Source organism: Uranotaenia lowii, chromosome 2 (assembly GCF_029784155.1).
Source record: "Uranotaenia lowii strain MFRU-FL chromosome 2, ASM2978415v1, whole genome shotgun sequence".
NCBI lineage: Eukaryota > Metazoa > Arthropoda > Insecta > Diptera > Culicidae > Uranotaenia > Uranotaenia lowii.
In genome coordinates, this window is record NC_073692.1 from 210,350,614 (window position 1) to 210,368,402 (window position 17,789).

General features: G+C 34.7%; 1 protein-coding gene across 1 annotated transcript in view; it reads right to left on the reverse strand.

Moving 5' to 3' along the window:
- Positions 1-17,789, reverse strand: part of LOC129742288 (nephrin-like) — a 587,776-nt gene that overhangs the window by 284,170 nt on the left and 285,817 nt on the right. Inside the window, exon 5 of the mRNA XM_055734170.1 lies at positions 12,704-12,817. Within this exon, the coding sequence (XP_055590145.1) occupies positions 12,704-12,817 (114 nt within the window). The remainder of the gene's footprint in view (positions 1-12,703; positions 12,818-17,789) is intronic.

The window sequence follows — 17,789 nt, forward strand, 5'->3', positions numbered from 1 at the left end:
TTAAATAAAACCATGTTGTTTATCCATTTGATATAGTCTACATTCAATTTAAGTGAATTATTTTGTTTTGAGGGAAATTAAACAGTCGTTATCTCTTATTTCGATTTTGAAAAAAAGTTCAAAGAAATTAGCATCAAAAATTTTGTTTCAGACTCTTTAAATATTTTAAAACGTACTCAACTTAGACTTTTACAGTGTGTTTCTCGAAATTTGCTTTATGGGCAGATAATCTTTTGTCTTCATATGTAGAAAAACAGAAATCTTGGTCATATTTTCAGACAAAGCTAGCAGAATTTCATTTGGGTCTTCCAAAATTGTCCATTCAGACAATACTAAAGGCTATCCAATAAGGATTGCGCACGCCACCCTTTAAAATAAACAAGTTCAAAAAAAAATTCAGAGACACTTATCTCTTTTCAAAAACGCTTAAATACATCCGCATTATTATATGATTCGCATAACCAAAAAAGTTAAATTTAATACCAGCATCAGCGTGACGTTAAAATACTTGTGTCGATTATTTCAAGCGTTTTTAAAATCCAAATGACGATTTTAAACACTATTCAGTTAAAATAAGCAGTTCAATGGCATTTTCATATGATTGGATAACTATATACTACAACATAAACCATAAAAAATATCATAAACAAAGGCGCTCTATGCTTTTGAATGAAAATTATGGACCTGGAAATGGTTTCTGAATGATTTCTTAAAAATCGTGATAAAATCGAAACAATAACCGTGATAAAATCGAGCGTGAATTTGGCGAGTATTGATAAAATCGAATAGTGATAAAATCGAGAAACTACTGTATTTTAAAAAAGCTTGGCACTTGTTTCGACATGATTGATCCCAGATTTCACTTGAATTCAATCTCTTTGGTGATCGCCTTAGAAGTGATTAGTCATCTGATGTCTTTTCAGTTAATGGAGGCATTTTAAAAATCAGAAAGACCCCTACTTAAAAAATATCTTATAATACATCATCCGATAATATCATCTGGTTGTAATTAATCGAATAATAACGTGAGGGACATTAATATGGAAGAAATTGAAAGCATTGAAATAATCGCTTTAGTTTTTTCATTTAAAACTAAATAGAATATTCGACCGAATATTCGGCCGAATATTCGTTTGGCCGAATAGTTGAAAAGGTCAATATTCGGTATTCGGCCGTTCGCCGAATACCACTATTCGGTACATCTCTACTCAACACACTTATTCTAAAATCCTTTTATACTACTACTGGTACACATTTTATTGAATCTAGTAAATAACTACAAAGTTGCCAAAATTACTGCTGAAACTGAGGTTTCATTATCCCTCAGTTGAGATTTTTGTTGTACTTATGTATTGTTTGGTCACTCGAAATTTCATAGGAAAATCACTGTAATCATTGATTTTTGTTTAAACAAGCCTCATAGATAGAAACAGGAGTTTCAATTGGAAACGTTTAGGAGCATAGAAGGTGTAGCGAAACCTCAAGGTCATACCATTGAATATAGATTCGCAGACGTACAGACGGTTTCCATAGTTGGTGATTCTTGCCTACCCTTGTTTCTGAATTTTTTAAAAGAAACTTTTGAAATAAAGTTTGTTTCACATAGAATCTGGTCGCATCTTTTCATTTACTGCAGCACCCCTAGTTGTCACATCACGAATCTATTGACAGTGTTTTGATCCGAATGGTTTGTTTACTTAGTGGTGAAAATTTCATCAAGATTGAAGCAGTCAGTCAAAAGTTATCGACGATGGAACGCGAAAAGAGAGAGAAAGTTCTGCACACTCACGTAGAGAAACCGACGTGGTCAGGGGTAAAAATCGCGAAGTTCCTGAAATATCCAAAATCGACTGTAAATTCGGTGCTGCAACGTTATCGGAAGACCCTTACGGTGGATCGAGCAAAACAAACCAGGCGTAAAAGTGGAACATATGACCGGAAGCTGCGAGCAAAGGTAATTCGATCAGTTCACAATAATCCTGGAATCTCCTTGCGTGATTTGGCGAAAAAGTTCAAGACGAACCACAGTACAGCTCGTCGAATTTGTTTGCGAGAAGGCTTGCGGTCGTATCATACAAGCAAACACCCCAAAAGGACGCTGAAACAAAACCTGGTTTTCCAAAACCAGGGCAAGGAAGTTGTACGTACAAGGGATGCATTTTGATGGACGACGAAACTTACGTCAAAATGAAATTTGGACAAATACCCGGTAACAAATTTTACCTTGTGAAGCGAAAAGGGAATGTTGGGGGTAGATTCAAGTTTGATTTCGCAGATAAATTGGCTCGTAAGTTGATGATTTGGCAAGGGATCTTTAGTTGAGGGAAGAAGACTAAGATTTTCATCACTGGGGGGGACACAATGAATGGATATGTTTACAAAGAAGAATACCTCCAGAAGAGGGTTTTGCCATTCATTCGGTCCCACAGAGGTCCGGTGAAGTTCTGGCCGGACCTGGCAAGCTGTCACTACAGCCGGGATGTCGTTTAGTGGTATAAGGAAAACAAGATCGAATTTGTTGAAAAAAGTACCAATCCACCTAACTGTCCGGATTTTCGTCCCATCGAGAAATATTGGGCAATAGTTAAGGGCAAACTGAAAAACTGTGGCAGAACCATGAAAAAACCCGCTCAAATGGAAAAGAGGTGGAACAAGATGTCAAATGAGGATACCAGCAGTACTGTGCAGAAAATGATGGGTGGTATCACACAAAAAGTTCAAAAATTCATCCGAAAAGCTGACAAATGATTTTTATGTAATTTTTTTTCTTAAAGTGCAACAAAAACCCTATAAAATGACATTTTTACTTTTTGTGTACGTTATTTCTTTGCGGAGAAATGATCTATTTTTTCCGACCACATTCTTTGTGAAACACACTTTATGCAGGAATAGAAAGTTATGATACTAATAATCCTTCCCTTCATCCTTATTGACTACTAGGACGTGGCCGGCGTCGTTTTTGATCATTTTCAAAGAGAGAGCATGAGTTTTGTGCACTGAGAATGACTGTTAATTCCAAACACCATTATGTTGGACTTTGCACAAAATTGATTACCTCGATCAATCACGGAGCAGCAACCATAGGCGACTTATTCTGCTTTGCCACGCCAGCGATCATGAAATTCGAAATGCATTAAATGATTGAATATTATTTAATGTTTCATTTAATACAATCCATGAAAAATATGGTGGGTCTCTGAAAACAGTAAATGAAGCATTTCGGGTTTAATGATTTAAGAAGGATACGAGTAGTCAAATAAGCTTAGCTAAGCTAAGCTTTTAAAGAATCTTCCGTTATAAATGTCATTTTACAAATTAAAAAAGCGCACATTTTTGGAGAAGAAAATGTGGAGAATAAACGTTCTATTTATCAACAATATTTTTTCATAAGCTTCTCCATATCAGCGCTGGGTAAACAACAAAATTTTAATGATTCTCCTGTTGCTCTATTTTCGACACAACAAACATTGGAGAAAAGTAATCCCGACCAGACTTTGATGGCAAAATCGATAGCAAAATGATATCACAATGAGGTTCCAACAGCAAATTGAGAGCATAATTTGCTATTGAGTTTGTCGCGATAGCATAATTAGGCATAACTTAGCTTTCATAAATTTCCAATTGAAAGCAAGCTTAGCGCAAAATAAGCTCTCAACACCAAGGTGTGAGCAGAATAAGGTGTAGACTTTGATATGATAGCAAATTTTGGTATCATTAAGGTACCCCCATAATTGCCATGTGTTTTTAAATTTCAAGCCTTCGTACAAACAACGTTTGAAATTATAACTTTTGTCATGTTTTCTCTTTTTTTGCATTTTGACATTTTTTTTTCTATTCCTGTTCTTTTTTCATTTTGTTTAATTTTCGGTGAAATTTGTCATTTAAAATTATTTTGAAGGATCACTTTATTGAAAAAAGGCACCGTAGAGGAAAATAATGAACATTCAGATACCATATCGTTTGAAGGAAATTGTGATTTATTCTATAAAGCTACTCTGAAGAATTCCAAGGAAAGCTACCAAAGGCCAAGAAAGAAGATTTTTGGCAATTTTTTTTATCGAGCCAGAAGACATTAGGGGCCGTTCAGATACCACATGGACAGAAAAATAAGATTTTTGACCCCTCCCCCCCACTTCAGTGGACAAGCGTGGACATTTGGAAAACCCCTTCCCCCTCCCCGGATGTCCACGTGGACAGATTTCAGCTTTTTTCAAATAAATGTTTTCACAGTTATAAAACACCACTATAAGCTTTTTTGTTATTGAAATGGCTGATTTAAAAAAAAAAAACGAATAAGAATTTCCTGATATAAAATATGATTAACAATTTTAAATTTCTAAATAATCATATTTATCACTTGCGTTTAAGAAGCTACTAATCGTTTAAACTTAAACTGGAGCACTTTGCTATTTTAAGATTTTGATTTCAACATCTTAATATTTTTTCACCTTTAGAAAATATTGACCCAAGCCCCTACCCCCCTCTCCGTGGACAAGCGTGGACATTTCCATACCCCCCCCCCCCCGCTCTCAGTTGTCCACGTGGTATGTTAACGGCCTCTTAGCATATAAGAATGAGGTGGAGTAAAAGTACGAGTCGGGTTAAAGTACGTTATGAATTTTTGAGTCACTTGTCATTAAATATTAAAATTTCGATTTCCCTTATTTCCTTTGGTGATTCGGTGAGGGTAATAAAAGAAACTTTGATCGCTTTTACACCCGAAACCTAAAACCTGAAACCACAAAAACACACTAAGCAAACTACCTATACATTTTTCTTAAATTAAAGGAATCAGATTCCCAAAAGAGCTCATCATCATTCACCACATGAAACGACTCAAACAACAAATTGTTATTATAAAACTAAGATCTCTTTTGGATTTTATCAGTAGCGGCCACCTTCTCCTGTGTCATTGGATTCGAGATATCGAGCCATCAATCATGCGGGCCATGAGCATGTATGCATGACAAAAATGGCATTTGAATTGACCGGCCCAGATGAAATTTAAAAAAAAATGGTTTAAATTTTCAGCTAGAAACTAGTTTTTAAGCTCTCAACTTCATTGAGAGGAAAATAACAAAAACTTCTCTCTCAATGAAAAGAAAAGAAGAAAAAGATTTTAAGTCGCAATAAGAACAAGTTGAGCTACTCCCTGAATTTTTACCTATAAATAATATATAAGGAAAGAAAAGATTTCAATATTCCGTCATCATTTTAGAAGAACAAGTTAGTTCGTGCAAGAAAAACGAATTTAAAAAAAAAAATGTCAGAACGTTTTATCAAAACCTTTATGAAAATTTATGCACCTGTTGTTGAATTAAATAAAGAAAAGTACAGAAGTTTATTTTTTTTGTATTTACATTTGACTGTTACACCTTTTTAATATGTAACGCTAGAATCTACATAATTTTGAATCGAAACTTCCCACATTCGTGCATTCTTCATTAAGCGTGTAAAAAAATGTCAACATTTTTCGTAAACGTGAATGTTTGTTTTTGTTTGATTCGCTGTTTTAATTCGTTTTAAAGGGGAAAAGTTATCAAGTTGAAATCTGTGATCGACTAAGTATATTATTCTCAGTCTCGGAAACAGGTAACTATACGATTCCATCATGCTCGTAAGGATCCGCTGTTACCGCCGGCGGCGCACTGGAAACCGGATTCCAACAACGGTTTTGGATTTTCTTCTAAATCCAGTTGCAGAAAATCTACTGGGTGTAAATATTAAAAGTCACCTGAAATTGTAAGTAGCAGAAAATCCATAGTCTTTGAAAATTTAATATGTACTAAAACGGTCTGAACTTCCAGCTAGAAATTTGAAGCAACATACGCATGATTTTTAACCGCACATTCTGGCTTAAAATATTCCGGATATGAATTTTATCGCAACAAAAAGGCCAGCACAAGATCAGAAAACTTTTTGCACTGTACGAAAAACATCCGACTGGATTGCGGAAAACAGATCGATTGCTGCTATAATATTGCTTCGATTTGGCCATAGCCAGAAATAAGAAAACGAAAAAGAAAATACAATAGTGTCTATCTGAGGAGCAGGAAAACTTTCTCAGTTGCGTATCACAGGTCAGTATAGTTCATATTTAGAAGAAACTAATCCGTAATTGCGTTGTATTTATTTTTGTATTTATTTATCTTTTAAAAGGTGGAATTGAAAACAAATGGTCCGCAGCATTTGACCGTAAAGTATTCCTGTAGACTCATCATCCTACCGAATACAAGCATCCAGTTACTCTGAGGAGGTGAGTTGGAATAGAGATTTTTATGTCCAGCCCACACACGGCAGGTTGCACCAAACCGAAAGCGATCAGGGTACATATGATGATCGATTAGCAGAACCGGATGAGGTAGCCTAGCAAGGTGAATGGAAATGCTCGTCAAATTTTCGTAATTATCATCTATTCTGAAATCGAACGACGCCAAACGGGAAAGTACTATCGAAGGTTTGGAGGTTCACACAATGAGCAAAGGGCTGTTCCATCAGGTACCGGAGACTGGTGAGTTGCTATTTTCTACTTGTGAATTTCATATGCGAACATTTCGGCGTTATACATCAAATGGATTCTTACTAAAATGTGTATTATCGTATTTGTTGCAGTCCAATAGACATTTTTTTTATTCGGTCGATTATTTAAAGAAGTTTAAAGGGAATATTCTTAACACCGCGATAAATCTTTGCCGGGAAACATCAAAATTTGGCATTCTATGTTTCAGAATCTATATAACTTATTTCTATCAATTCAATTTTGTTTTTCATTATCAAATTCGTAATACTTGAGCTATATTTCAAAGTGTACACTTGCGGCTAGCGAGATATCTCGTATTTGGCCCGCATCGTGTTAACGCCTGTATGTAGACAATTCACGCAATTTGAATTATAACAAAGTTTGTTTTGTAGATCGCATCCCGAGTATACTGTTATAGCCAAAGTATAAAAGAATTTGCAATCATGCCTTGAGATTGAAATTTACAGTAATTTTGCTTGACATTCACGAGACTTTGTATAATTGAGGCCCTCAGTTTCAGAGGGGTTTTAAATGGAAATATAATCAATTTTGAGTTAAATTTACATAAAGTTGTAAAACCCGGGTGTACAAAATTTATTTTCAAGAATATCTGATTTTCACGCGATGTTTGTACAAAAGCGCTTAAAATTTTAGTAGTTTTTCAGGCGTTTACTATAGAAGCGCCTTTGTGAAGACTATAATAGCATTTTAGTGTACGTAAAAAAAAAGTTTACTTTTGTGAACATTTATTTGCACGCGATGTCTGTACAAAGGTGCTTAGATGATTAGTATAATTTCAGACGTTTACTGCCTGGGGAGTCCCATCCCGAGCATACTTATAAAACGCTATCGGAAAATTTTGCTATCACGCCTCAAGCATCAAATTTTCGCTCATTTTGATTGGCTAAGATGATATACAGCAAAAAATGAGAACCAAATTATCATACGTGAACGTACTACGTCGTTTTTTCAAAAGTTTTGAAAGCATATTGATGACAAATTTTGCTATAAAAGAAATTTATGTGATGCCTTAAATTGATATGATTATGCTTTCCAAGCTTTCAGAAATCGAGGTGTAGTTGAACTCTCAGTTTTAGCAAAATTAGGCATCACTTTGCTAACCATGTATGAAAATTTGTGCTCTCATTTTTGCTGTGTACCACCTTATGTCAGGCAAAATGAGAGCAAATTTGGCTCTCAGGGCGTGATAGCAAAATTTGCTATAATTTTGCCATAAAAGTCTGCTCGGGATAGTAAATAATTGCTATGATTTTTTTTTAAACGAACACAAACATAGATTATAAATATAAATTTGATTTTAAGTTGAGATTTTCAAAATCAGATTTTGAGGTATGAAGTTTTTGAAACTATATCAGGGTGTCTCTGATGGAACCATTTTATTCATCGAAAATAAGCATCGCATATTTTTTGCACCATTGGAAAACTGGAACTTCCCCCTTTCATTTGAGCCCAAATTTTAAATAATCCACAATTTACAGGTTAAATAAAGTTTAATGTATTTTAAGCAAAAATTTTATAAATTCTTTGAAAATTCAAACAAATAAAAGAGCGAAAACCGAACTGTAGAAGATGAGAATTATGTAACCTGTTGTTTACGATTTTTTTTTTTAAATTTACGATTTAAATTATGTCGATTTTTAGATTTTGTGTAATGTGGATTGTATACAAGTTAGTTGCATGCCAGCTTTTGTCAATTTTTTTTTCCAATATATTGATGTTAATACTTACGGTTTCGGCAGAGGAAATCTGCCGCTCCGTCGGCGAAACCAAAACAGTTTGATTTGGTTCCGCATGCTTTGAGTCAATTGAAACAATAGCGGTGATGATTGATGATGACAGCTGATGATGGTAAACACGGTACAAATGTTTACATCATCACACTGTGAAGCCAAACAACTCTACTTTGGTTTGTGGTAACACAACAGTGTTATTCTGGGTAAGAATATCAAAGCACTCATTGATAAATGTGTACTTTCCCGGCTAGGGAATATAAGAAGTTGAAAGTGGCAATTAGCTATCGCATATTCATATAGTTGTATTCTACTGACCTCACAGACGAAACATGAATAAAGATAATTCTATTCCCCCACTGAAACCTGCGTTTTCAACAATTGATAATTCGTATTAATTTTTTATTGCCATGTGATGTTTCAACTCCAAGTGACAAAGATGGAAAATTTGTTCCAGCCATATGAATGAGTAGCACCTGCTTAACTTCAAAATATGGTTACTCATTCCATGTTTTAAGCAATGTAATGTAACATCATGAAACTGTGCATAATTTGGGCAAATGAATAGAGAAAATTATTAAAGGCATTTCAAGCATTTGCTATAATTTGTGTTCATGACAGGATGTTATATTTTGTTTTCATAAAAGTAAGAAAATAACAGTACAGGGGAAAGCTAAAAATGCAGAAATCCACAGATAAATGTTTGCAGTGGTCCATACTACCAGATAAAAACCCGTGTTTTTTTTTATTTCATAAAAATATTTGTTAATTTTTTAACAAAAGCAAAACATAGAAAATACGAAATAAAAAAATTGAAAAAATAATTTAATGATGACTTAAGATCTGACCATTTAAAGTGAATTGAGAGAATATTTTCAAAAAATAGTATGATGTCAAATCAACTACTAAAAACGGTTGAAGCTAAGTTGATTTTGAGATTTTGTAATTTTTTTTGTTTAGGTTCAGTTCGTGTACTTTTGACAAAAATGAACAATCTTGAATTTCTACTTAAAATCTCAAACTCGACCACATTTTTACATACACAAATGCCTCCAAAAACGCTGGATTTATGCAATGAAACATAAACAAAAGGTTGAAATTTATTTTTGGTTTCATATATGACAATTTACCATCCTTGTGGTACCCATATCTAAGATTTAACAATCGATGAACAGTGAAAAGTATGAAAACCTTCAAAAATCATCAGAAAGGATGAAAGATAATTAATTTTGCCATCCAGGTGGATAATGGATTTGGGCTTAAATGTAAGAATAAAGTTTAAGTTGTTTGCTCTTTACTTCAGATTATCCTGATTCAGTGTATGTTAAAGATTTATTTTTTAATGTAAATAAACCATCCTGAACATTTATACTCTCTTCTATTAACAACAAGGTTGGTAGAAAACTATTTCTGGTCTTAGTACAATCACTGATGATAAGCTTTATGAGTTTTATCAAATGAAATAATAATCACTCTGTTTGTGACATTTCAACTCTTTTCTCTCAATATGTATCACTTTGATGTCTTCTACAAAGTTGTAACCAGATAAATTTTCTATTAAATCATGTTGTTGATAAATGAAGTTGGGTTAACGCTAAAGGTAAGGCAAGCGTTTCACAATGATTAGTTTGATTTTGTCTTTGGAAAAAACCATTTAAAAGGATAAAAAATCTTCAAAAAAAAAAAACAAATTGTTCTAGACCCCCATGGATTATTGTAAATTTGGGCTAAAATGAAATGTAAAACTACCAGCTTTTGAATGATGCAAAAATTAGCGATGCCACTTTTCGAAAAAAAAAAAGTTTCCTCCCAGTGACACCTTGAGCACCTTGAGCACCTTGAGCACCTTTCACCCAGTGACACCCAGCGTTATTACATAAGCGCTGCGATACTTTCCAAAAATATGATAGCTGAATATTGTGTGAGAAACATATTTAATTTACATTACGAGGTTGTCAAAACTTTGAATTATGTAAAAACCGGTTGAAAAACAAGAGAGATATAGCGGATTTACGCAAGGAGTGTCCAATTGACCCTTAAGGTCTGATTATGGAGTTTTTTTTCCTAGAATTTCAGGGTGCGTCCATAAAAAATGAAGCATAATTAAAGATTTTAAGATTTCATTGAGGGTCTCCGAAGACACTCAGGCGCGGATTAGGGTTAAGCATAATATTCATTTTAATTTCCATTGGCATATTCCTTCCCAACAAACCATTAAGCACTGTTATAAGCCGCGTAAGGACAGTGTAACAGCAGTTCAGTGCCAATTGGCTGTTAGAAATTTTTGCGAATGCCAATAAGCCCCGTGACATTCAAAAGTCAAATAAGCCCTGTATAAGCTCAGTCAATGAATTAATTTGCCTTTAAGCGGCTTGTTTATGTCATTTTCAATAAATGTAAACAACGTTGGGTAATACTTCAGAAAAAATCAGGATCTCCAGTTCTTTTCATCTTTTGTGGAGAGAAAGCGGACTTTATAGGCGCGGCGATCGATTGGTTTTGGAACACAACTCAATTTTCGACTATAGCTGGATTTCAGGATTTTTCTTAGCAGAAGGATCGACGGAAATCTTCAAGGACATCGAGTACGAGCCATTGGATCTGCGCCCGAAGGGAACCCGCACCGTTCTTAAGAACCTGTCTCCGAAGGGAACCACCGGATTGACCATGGAGCTCCTCCAGCAAACGAAAAAGTGATCCAAACGAAAAGGTGCCCAGGTATTCACTTTCAAGAGGTAAATTTCCTGGTGCTAGTGGGGATTTTCCTTTTTATGAAATTGGCGATAAAGTGATAAAAAAGAAAAAAGTGATAATAAATCGGAAAAAGAAACAGTGCCGAAAACCTATTAAAAATTGTAGAAATAAAGGAAAGATTAAAAAGAAATCGGTTTTATATTTTTCTGTTGAATTAGTATTCTGAAAAAGTTTGTCATTACTGCAGCGTTGTGACGATATGATTAATTGGATTGGGACATCGGATGTAACTCTCGGCTATCTTATGTTTAAATATGCCAATTTCTTCTCAACTGATGCATGGATGAGATGGTCTATCAAGCAGAGCCACTGCATGGTAAATGCTTATCCAACAACCGTCAAGCTGTACGTTCAAGGGTTCGATTCTTCAGTCGTATTCCATTCGACAAAAAAATCCAACATCAGAGAAGGGGGTGATGGAGATGGGAAACAAACAAATAAATAGCTTTGGGGGAAAAAAGACACAACATAAACAATATTTTCCTTTTTTTTTTTATTTGTCATTCAGTGGGTTGTACCGGGTGTACCTACTGGAAAATATTTTGACAATTGAGGCTAGGCCGTATAGAAGCCGAATTGCAGGCCAAAACCGGCTTTTGATCAGCCCTTAAGTGTAGTACAAAGCGAATTGGTTCTGTTGGACATATCCTATATTCTACTATGATGCCAAATAAAAGCCACCTTTTACGGCTTAATGGGTTGTTTTTCTATATTTGAAAAATTTTTTGAGCTCAATTTGGTGCAGAAGACATGTTTTCAAATTGGAGATTTCAATATCAGTAGAGAATTTATGGCCAAAAACTGATTCAGTTTATAACAAAAATTTTCCTACAGATTCGTAATTTCTTTATTTGCACTTTGACCTCGTCGAGTAACCTTATTCGTTATTGTAATTGTTGAAAAAAATGCTTTCTGAACAAGCTTTATGAACAATCTGAAAACAGGCCTGTTCAATTAAGTAGGAGTTTAAAAACTTCATCAATTGAATAAACAGTTTCATATTCAATTTTCAGAAGAAGCAGATTAGTGCCATGCAAAATGTAATGCTGCTTCGAAAACAACCATTCTTTTCTATAGAGGACCTTTTTGACATTCGGCCCTTCAACTATTCTTCTGATAAATAATGCATCGCAAAAGTATGTTCGTTCAATTACAACAAATTTTTGACAATTGGTTGGTTTACCAAAGGTAATTTTTTCTTCTGAAACTTTCAATTGACAATCAATTTAAGCGTGTATAAAGTGTATCAGACCAGAAGAAGTATGGATGACGTGCGCTGCACAATGTGTGTAGGAGGTACCTAAGCGCTCAATATGAGGCGAACAACTGTTTTCATACTTGCTCACTCCTTCACTAGAATCCATTCCAGTCGGAAATCCTTCCGACTCGGTTTCAAACTTCCGGTCGTTGAAAGGTGGTTGGGATATTGAAATTTTAAAGGGGGTTAAATTAAATGGAAAGTTTATTGGAAAACTTTTCTTGTTAATAGCGGAGCGCCTTTGGTTCATTAGTCGTTAGGTGACTAGTACTTCAAATGACCTTTCCGTTACTCCATCTTATATGAGTATCTAGTAGGTAGTGTTTTTGATTTTGTATGGTTAAAATATGTCGTCAGATTCAATCGTTGAAGTGAAAAGTGCAGTTTTATTGAATTTTGCAATAGAAAATATTCACTTACCTCCCACAACTCGACAGGTCAGCACGACGTCGTCGCCTTCCTCCTTCGGTCCCAGTTTGGAGCTGTTCAGCTGCTGGCCCCACTGGTTGAGCACAACCGGATGTTCCGGAAGAACTGAAAGAATAAGAGCATAACAAAGAGACACGCCGTCAATAAAAGCTTGACTCGCTAGCAACTTTTAGTTGATTTTTTTTTCTCATTCTCTACATAGCGTCCACCATTCAGAACTTCTCACAGGATACCGGGAAGCTTCTTACGAGAATCTCCACTCAGCGAAAAGTAATAAACTAATTCATTTCTGGATGCATTTCCTGAGCGGCGGAATGGAGGCAAAATAAAAGAAATGCAAACCGGAAGCCCATAATATCCAGCCACCATGACGAAGTTAAGAATTGCTTGCCGAGGGCTTTAGCTTCGAAGGTTTCGCACAAGTGTTTTTTTCAGCAGAAAACAATCTGCAGCACAATATCTTGATATCAAGACCATCAGCATCATCATCCTCCTCCAGCATCCTTTTTGTCGAGATGCCGGCCACGCTACTTGCATTAAGTATTTTTGTACCATAGCTCGGAGCAGTTTTTGGTAAAAGTGCACTCGGCATTAATGGTAATGCAGCCACAGGTAGAACGAGGAAGAAAACTGGTTGCATTAGATAAAACAAGAAGCGTTTTAGCAATAGACGAGGTTTTGGGAGTTAATAAAACTATTTTTAGAAGTTCCATAGCATCAGAATTGGGATTTTAAAGGCGTTTGTAGTGATTGAAAAATAGATGTAAGATGGAAATAAATGAGAAAATGGAAGGTGGTAACTACCAAAAGTGGTCTATTCAAACAAAGTTCAAAAGCCTTGAACCCAAAAAAAAAAAAACTAAAAATTGAGCCTGGTTTGAGAAAACTCGACACCTTATCAAACTTACTAGCGAAAAATATGGCCTCCTTATGGCCAGCCTTATGGCTGGAATTGAGTTTTAATAGTTATTAATGCAACAAGTTGTAAAAAAAGATTTTTTTAGCACGACCAGCGAGGCTTGCTAGGATGCAGAGGTAACCTTGGTCCTAAAGCACGAATTTATTTCTTTCATGATTTTTCTTATTCTTTTTCTACCTATCTATTGACTACTAGGACGTGGCCGGCGCCGTTATTGATGTTCAAAGTGAGAGCATCAGTTGTGTACACTGAAGATGTGCTGATAATCCCAAGCACCTTTCTGTTGACCTCTGTCAATTACGGAGTAGCGACCATTGATGACATGGAATTTGTCCTACCGAACCACACCAACGCTCGTAGAGTTTTAATATAATTTTCAAATTCGTTATTAAGAAAAGTTTTCAAGCATTTCAGGTTCGATGATTCGAGGTGGATGTGACTAGTCAAATAAGCTAAGCTAGAAATTTCCATGAAAACTTGAGGTCTTTGAGGGTAGTCTTGGACTTATCTAAATGCGCTAAAACTTTGCCACTATTGTTTTATCATTGATTGGATCAAGATTGGGGGTTGAGAGCTAGGTTTCATGGAAATTGGGAAATAAAAACCCCCCTAATGAACAAGTTGTGTTGAACAGCTGTATAGTGCTTTTTAAACAATTTCGAGCATCTTTAATTAGGAGAGTTAGCGTTTGTATCCAAAGGCAGCAACGTTTCTTAGGCACAATAATCAAAACACCATATTTGAATTCATTTTTTATTTAATCGTTTAGACTCAAAGGAGAAACTATTCTACTCAATGAGGGTTTAAAGTTCTAATAAATTTTAATGGCAGCAAATTTTTCCTCATCCTTCTACCCCTAGAGCCAATCGATTTTCTTAGCTTAAGTAGTCAGCTGCATTTTATGGTTGTAACCCTTATGAATAAATTTTCTCTTTCCAATGCTCATACATAAAATCGTTTAGCAACATTCCATTCCACTCGACACCTACGTACAGCCGTCATAGATCAGCAATAGCCCAGACAACCATTCAATAGCTCTGGTCTGAGGTACCATTCACCTAACCTTAACACCCATTTGATATGGGAATATGGGCATCAGCAATGAAAGCAGTCCTACGTAGGTTCCATTTCCGTACCTCGTCGATGGAACATTTTATTCCATCCTGGCAATGCGAATTCCCCCACCGTCAAATCAACATCATCATCACCATCACCATCGCCACCAATAAATTCTGACCCCGGGAAGGAAATTTGCAAGTGTCGTTGACGTTGGCAGAATCGACGACGATTCATGTGTGTGCAAGCCAACTTTAGTCAGTCAGAGAGGCTCACCTTCGATTTGAATATCAATGGGGAAATTTTTCCATATGACATTATTTGAAAACTACACCGGGGATTCCGGAATGGAGAAGCTGATTCATGGCTCTACACCTTTGTGAGTTTTAAACAAGAAATATTCAAAAGAGTCTGAATTTAGGAATCAAATAGCAATATCCAAAATAAAGATCTTGAACATTTCGACGAAATAAAAGCTTTTTTTTATTTAGGAACTCATTTATAATATTCATTGTTCAAGTTTTTAATGATTTTTCAAATAAATCACCTATCAAAATTAATGATATTAATGAAATTTCAATAAATTTAACTGCGTTGAATATGCAACGGTTAAAATAGTTTTTTTTTCGTCATATGAAGGGGAGAATGGGGAAACTAGATCCCCTTTTCTAACTATCATCATATCTTTTCAAACAAAGTTCAATTACTCGAAAAATAAATTTTTAAAATTTTTTTAGATAACAGCATTGTTAATTTGTTCTATTTGGCACATTTTTCTAGAAAATTTCATATTCGAGCTAACTATTAAAAATGATTTACTCTCGTTAAATTAAGAATGCCAGATAGCCCTGTTTTATCCGGGATTTCCCGGATATCCAATTCAAAATTTGATTAAAGTCCAGTAATTCATTCCGGTATTCATTTAATTTCCAAAACAAACAAAAACAAAACAAATTGAAAAATTTTTGTAAAATTTTTAATTAAATCTAATTTAATAAATTTTTTGAGCAAGTGTTTTTTTTACAAGTTTTTTTTCCTTGATTTTTGTTGAGTTAGTCCTAGGTTTTGACCAAATTTGCCTGGATATTCACCGGAGTTTTGGTCGACAATCACGACAATTTGAAATCAAATGTCTGGATTTATATATAATTCCAACCCAACTGTATTTCATACAAAGCCAAGAACTTAAAAAAAAGTTTGTTTTGCTTTTTCACTTCCATTCTAGTTTAAAAAAAAAGTCGATGATTTAATTCGATTTATTTCCTCAGATTTGCCGTGGAAAGTGTAATGAAACGACAGAAGAGCTTAGTATTTCTATATCATTATTCAATTCAGTAGAATTTTTAGATTGACCTTTATCGTTGAGGGATTCTTCTTATCATTTCAAGAGCGAGCAAAGGCTCTATATCCAAGGCCAAAGACCAGAAATGATACTGCATTGAAATTGGGAGCTCTCAATTTTCTAAAACTATTATTCCTAACGTAAATGAATAACCAGTATTTTATTCATTTACGTTAGGTCATTTTTTTAAGATAATGGTTATTGGTAAAAATTTCAGAAAATTTGATAGTTTTTTGATTAAACATAGGGTTTTGGTTTTCTGTGCAGAAAAACAAAATTCTCATCCACGAATTCTACGGACCACCATCAAGGAGTAGAGTAAGGTGGGGTCAAAGTACGAGTCGAATAAAAGTGCGTTTTGAGATTATCACAAACCGAGAACAGTGAAATAGAAAAGTCTGGCGTGTATTGATAATGATTTGGACTACCTACATCCAGACCTACATACTCCGAAAAATAAGGTAAGTAAAAAAAATTGGCTTTCAATGACAGTTTTAATGTGTCTGCACAATAAAACACCGAAGAAAGAATTTCACTATTCTGTCTCTGTTTTGCACAATAAACTGTGAATCACAAGAAACCTTGAAACCAGTCGATAACCCACTGAGGATGCTAGCAAGAATATCAAATATTAAAATTTCTCGCATGTCCCTTTAGTTCAATGATATTAGTCAATAATGGTTTTATATCCTGCAATATATTTTCTAACCCATTTTTGACTTTATAAGGGTATATTTTATACATATTTTCATAAGAATAAAAATGAAATTTCCAATAAAAAATAAAAGAAATGTTAGCATTTACTTATCCGCTTTGAAATATGAATCTATTCCACTGAACCACTGAACCAAAAAACTACGAATGTTTAAAAACCGCCTGAAATAAACCGTGTCATGAGAAAGTTGTACATTTATTTCGACCATTTTTTCGAAAAACAGATACTGTTTTGAAATATTTATTAATTATTCATTTGAAATAATAAAAGGATTCATAAAACCTTGAAGAAACGAAAAACTATTTTTGTTTTAAAAGTTAGCCGAGAAATAGAAGCATTATTGAACTACGGTAAAAGTCTGAATCAATAATTACCAATGTAGGGGAGATGAGGGCATAACGAGCACCCAGGGCATAATGAGCACTCCTTTTTTCTACATAAGTACGTATTTTCTTAAACAAATTTTTATAAGGACTTGTTTCGTACTACCCATAGTATTCATTTTTCATCAAAAAAGAAATATCCTTTTCATCTTTACAGAAATATTAAATAATAACCAGCTAGGTTCTCAAGTGACGAAAATATTATAATTTTTGAGCACCACCAAATAAGCTTTTATGACCTTTAAATCATCTTGATCTGAAATGTACGCACTACAACGTGATCTACACATTGTTTCTCAATTTTCAACATCATAAAGTTTTCGATTTTTCACTTTAATCAATTTTAAAACGCTTTTTTACTTTAATTTGTTCACTAGAGGCGAACAGAGCACTATCAATGAAGGCATAATGAGCATTTTCTGCCGGGGAATCTAGCAGCGAATTGAACTCGATGAAGTCAACTGAATAATAGAGCTACAGCTTAACTTGTATCGTCTGACAATTTGGCCTATTGGTTAGATGTCGGAGAGGTAATCAGTAGACTCGAGTTCGATTCCTGGCCGAGTCGATTTGTTTTGCACATACCATTCATGATTGATTTTTTTTTATTATTACATTATATGGCTTATAGCATCAAAGCATCATCCATCAAACAAAACACC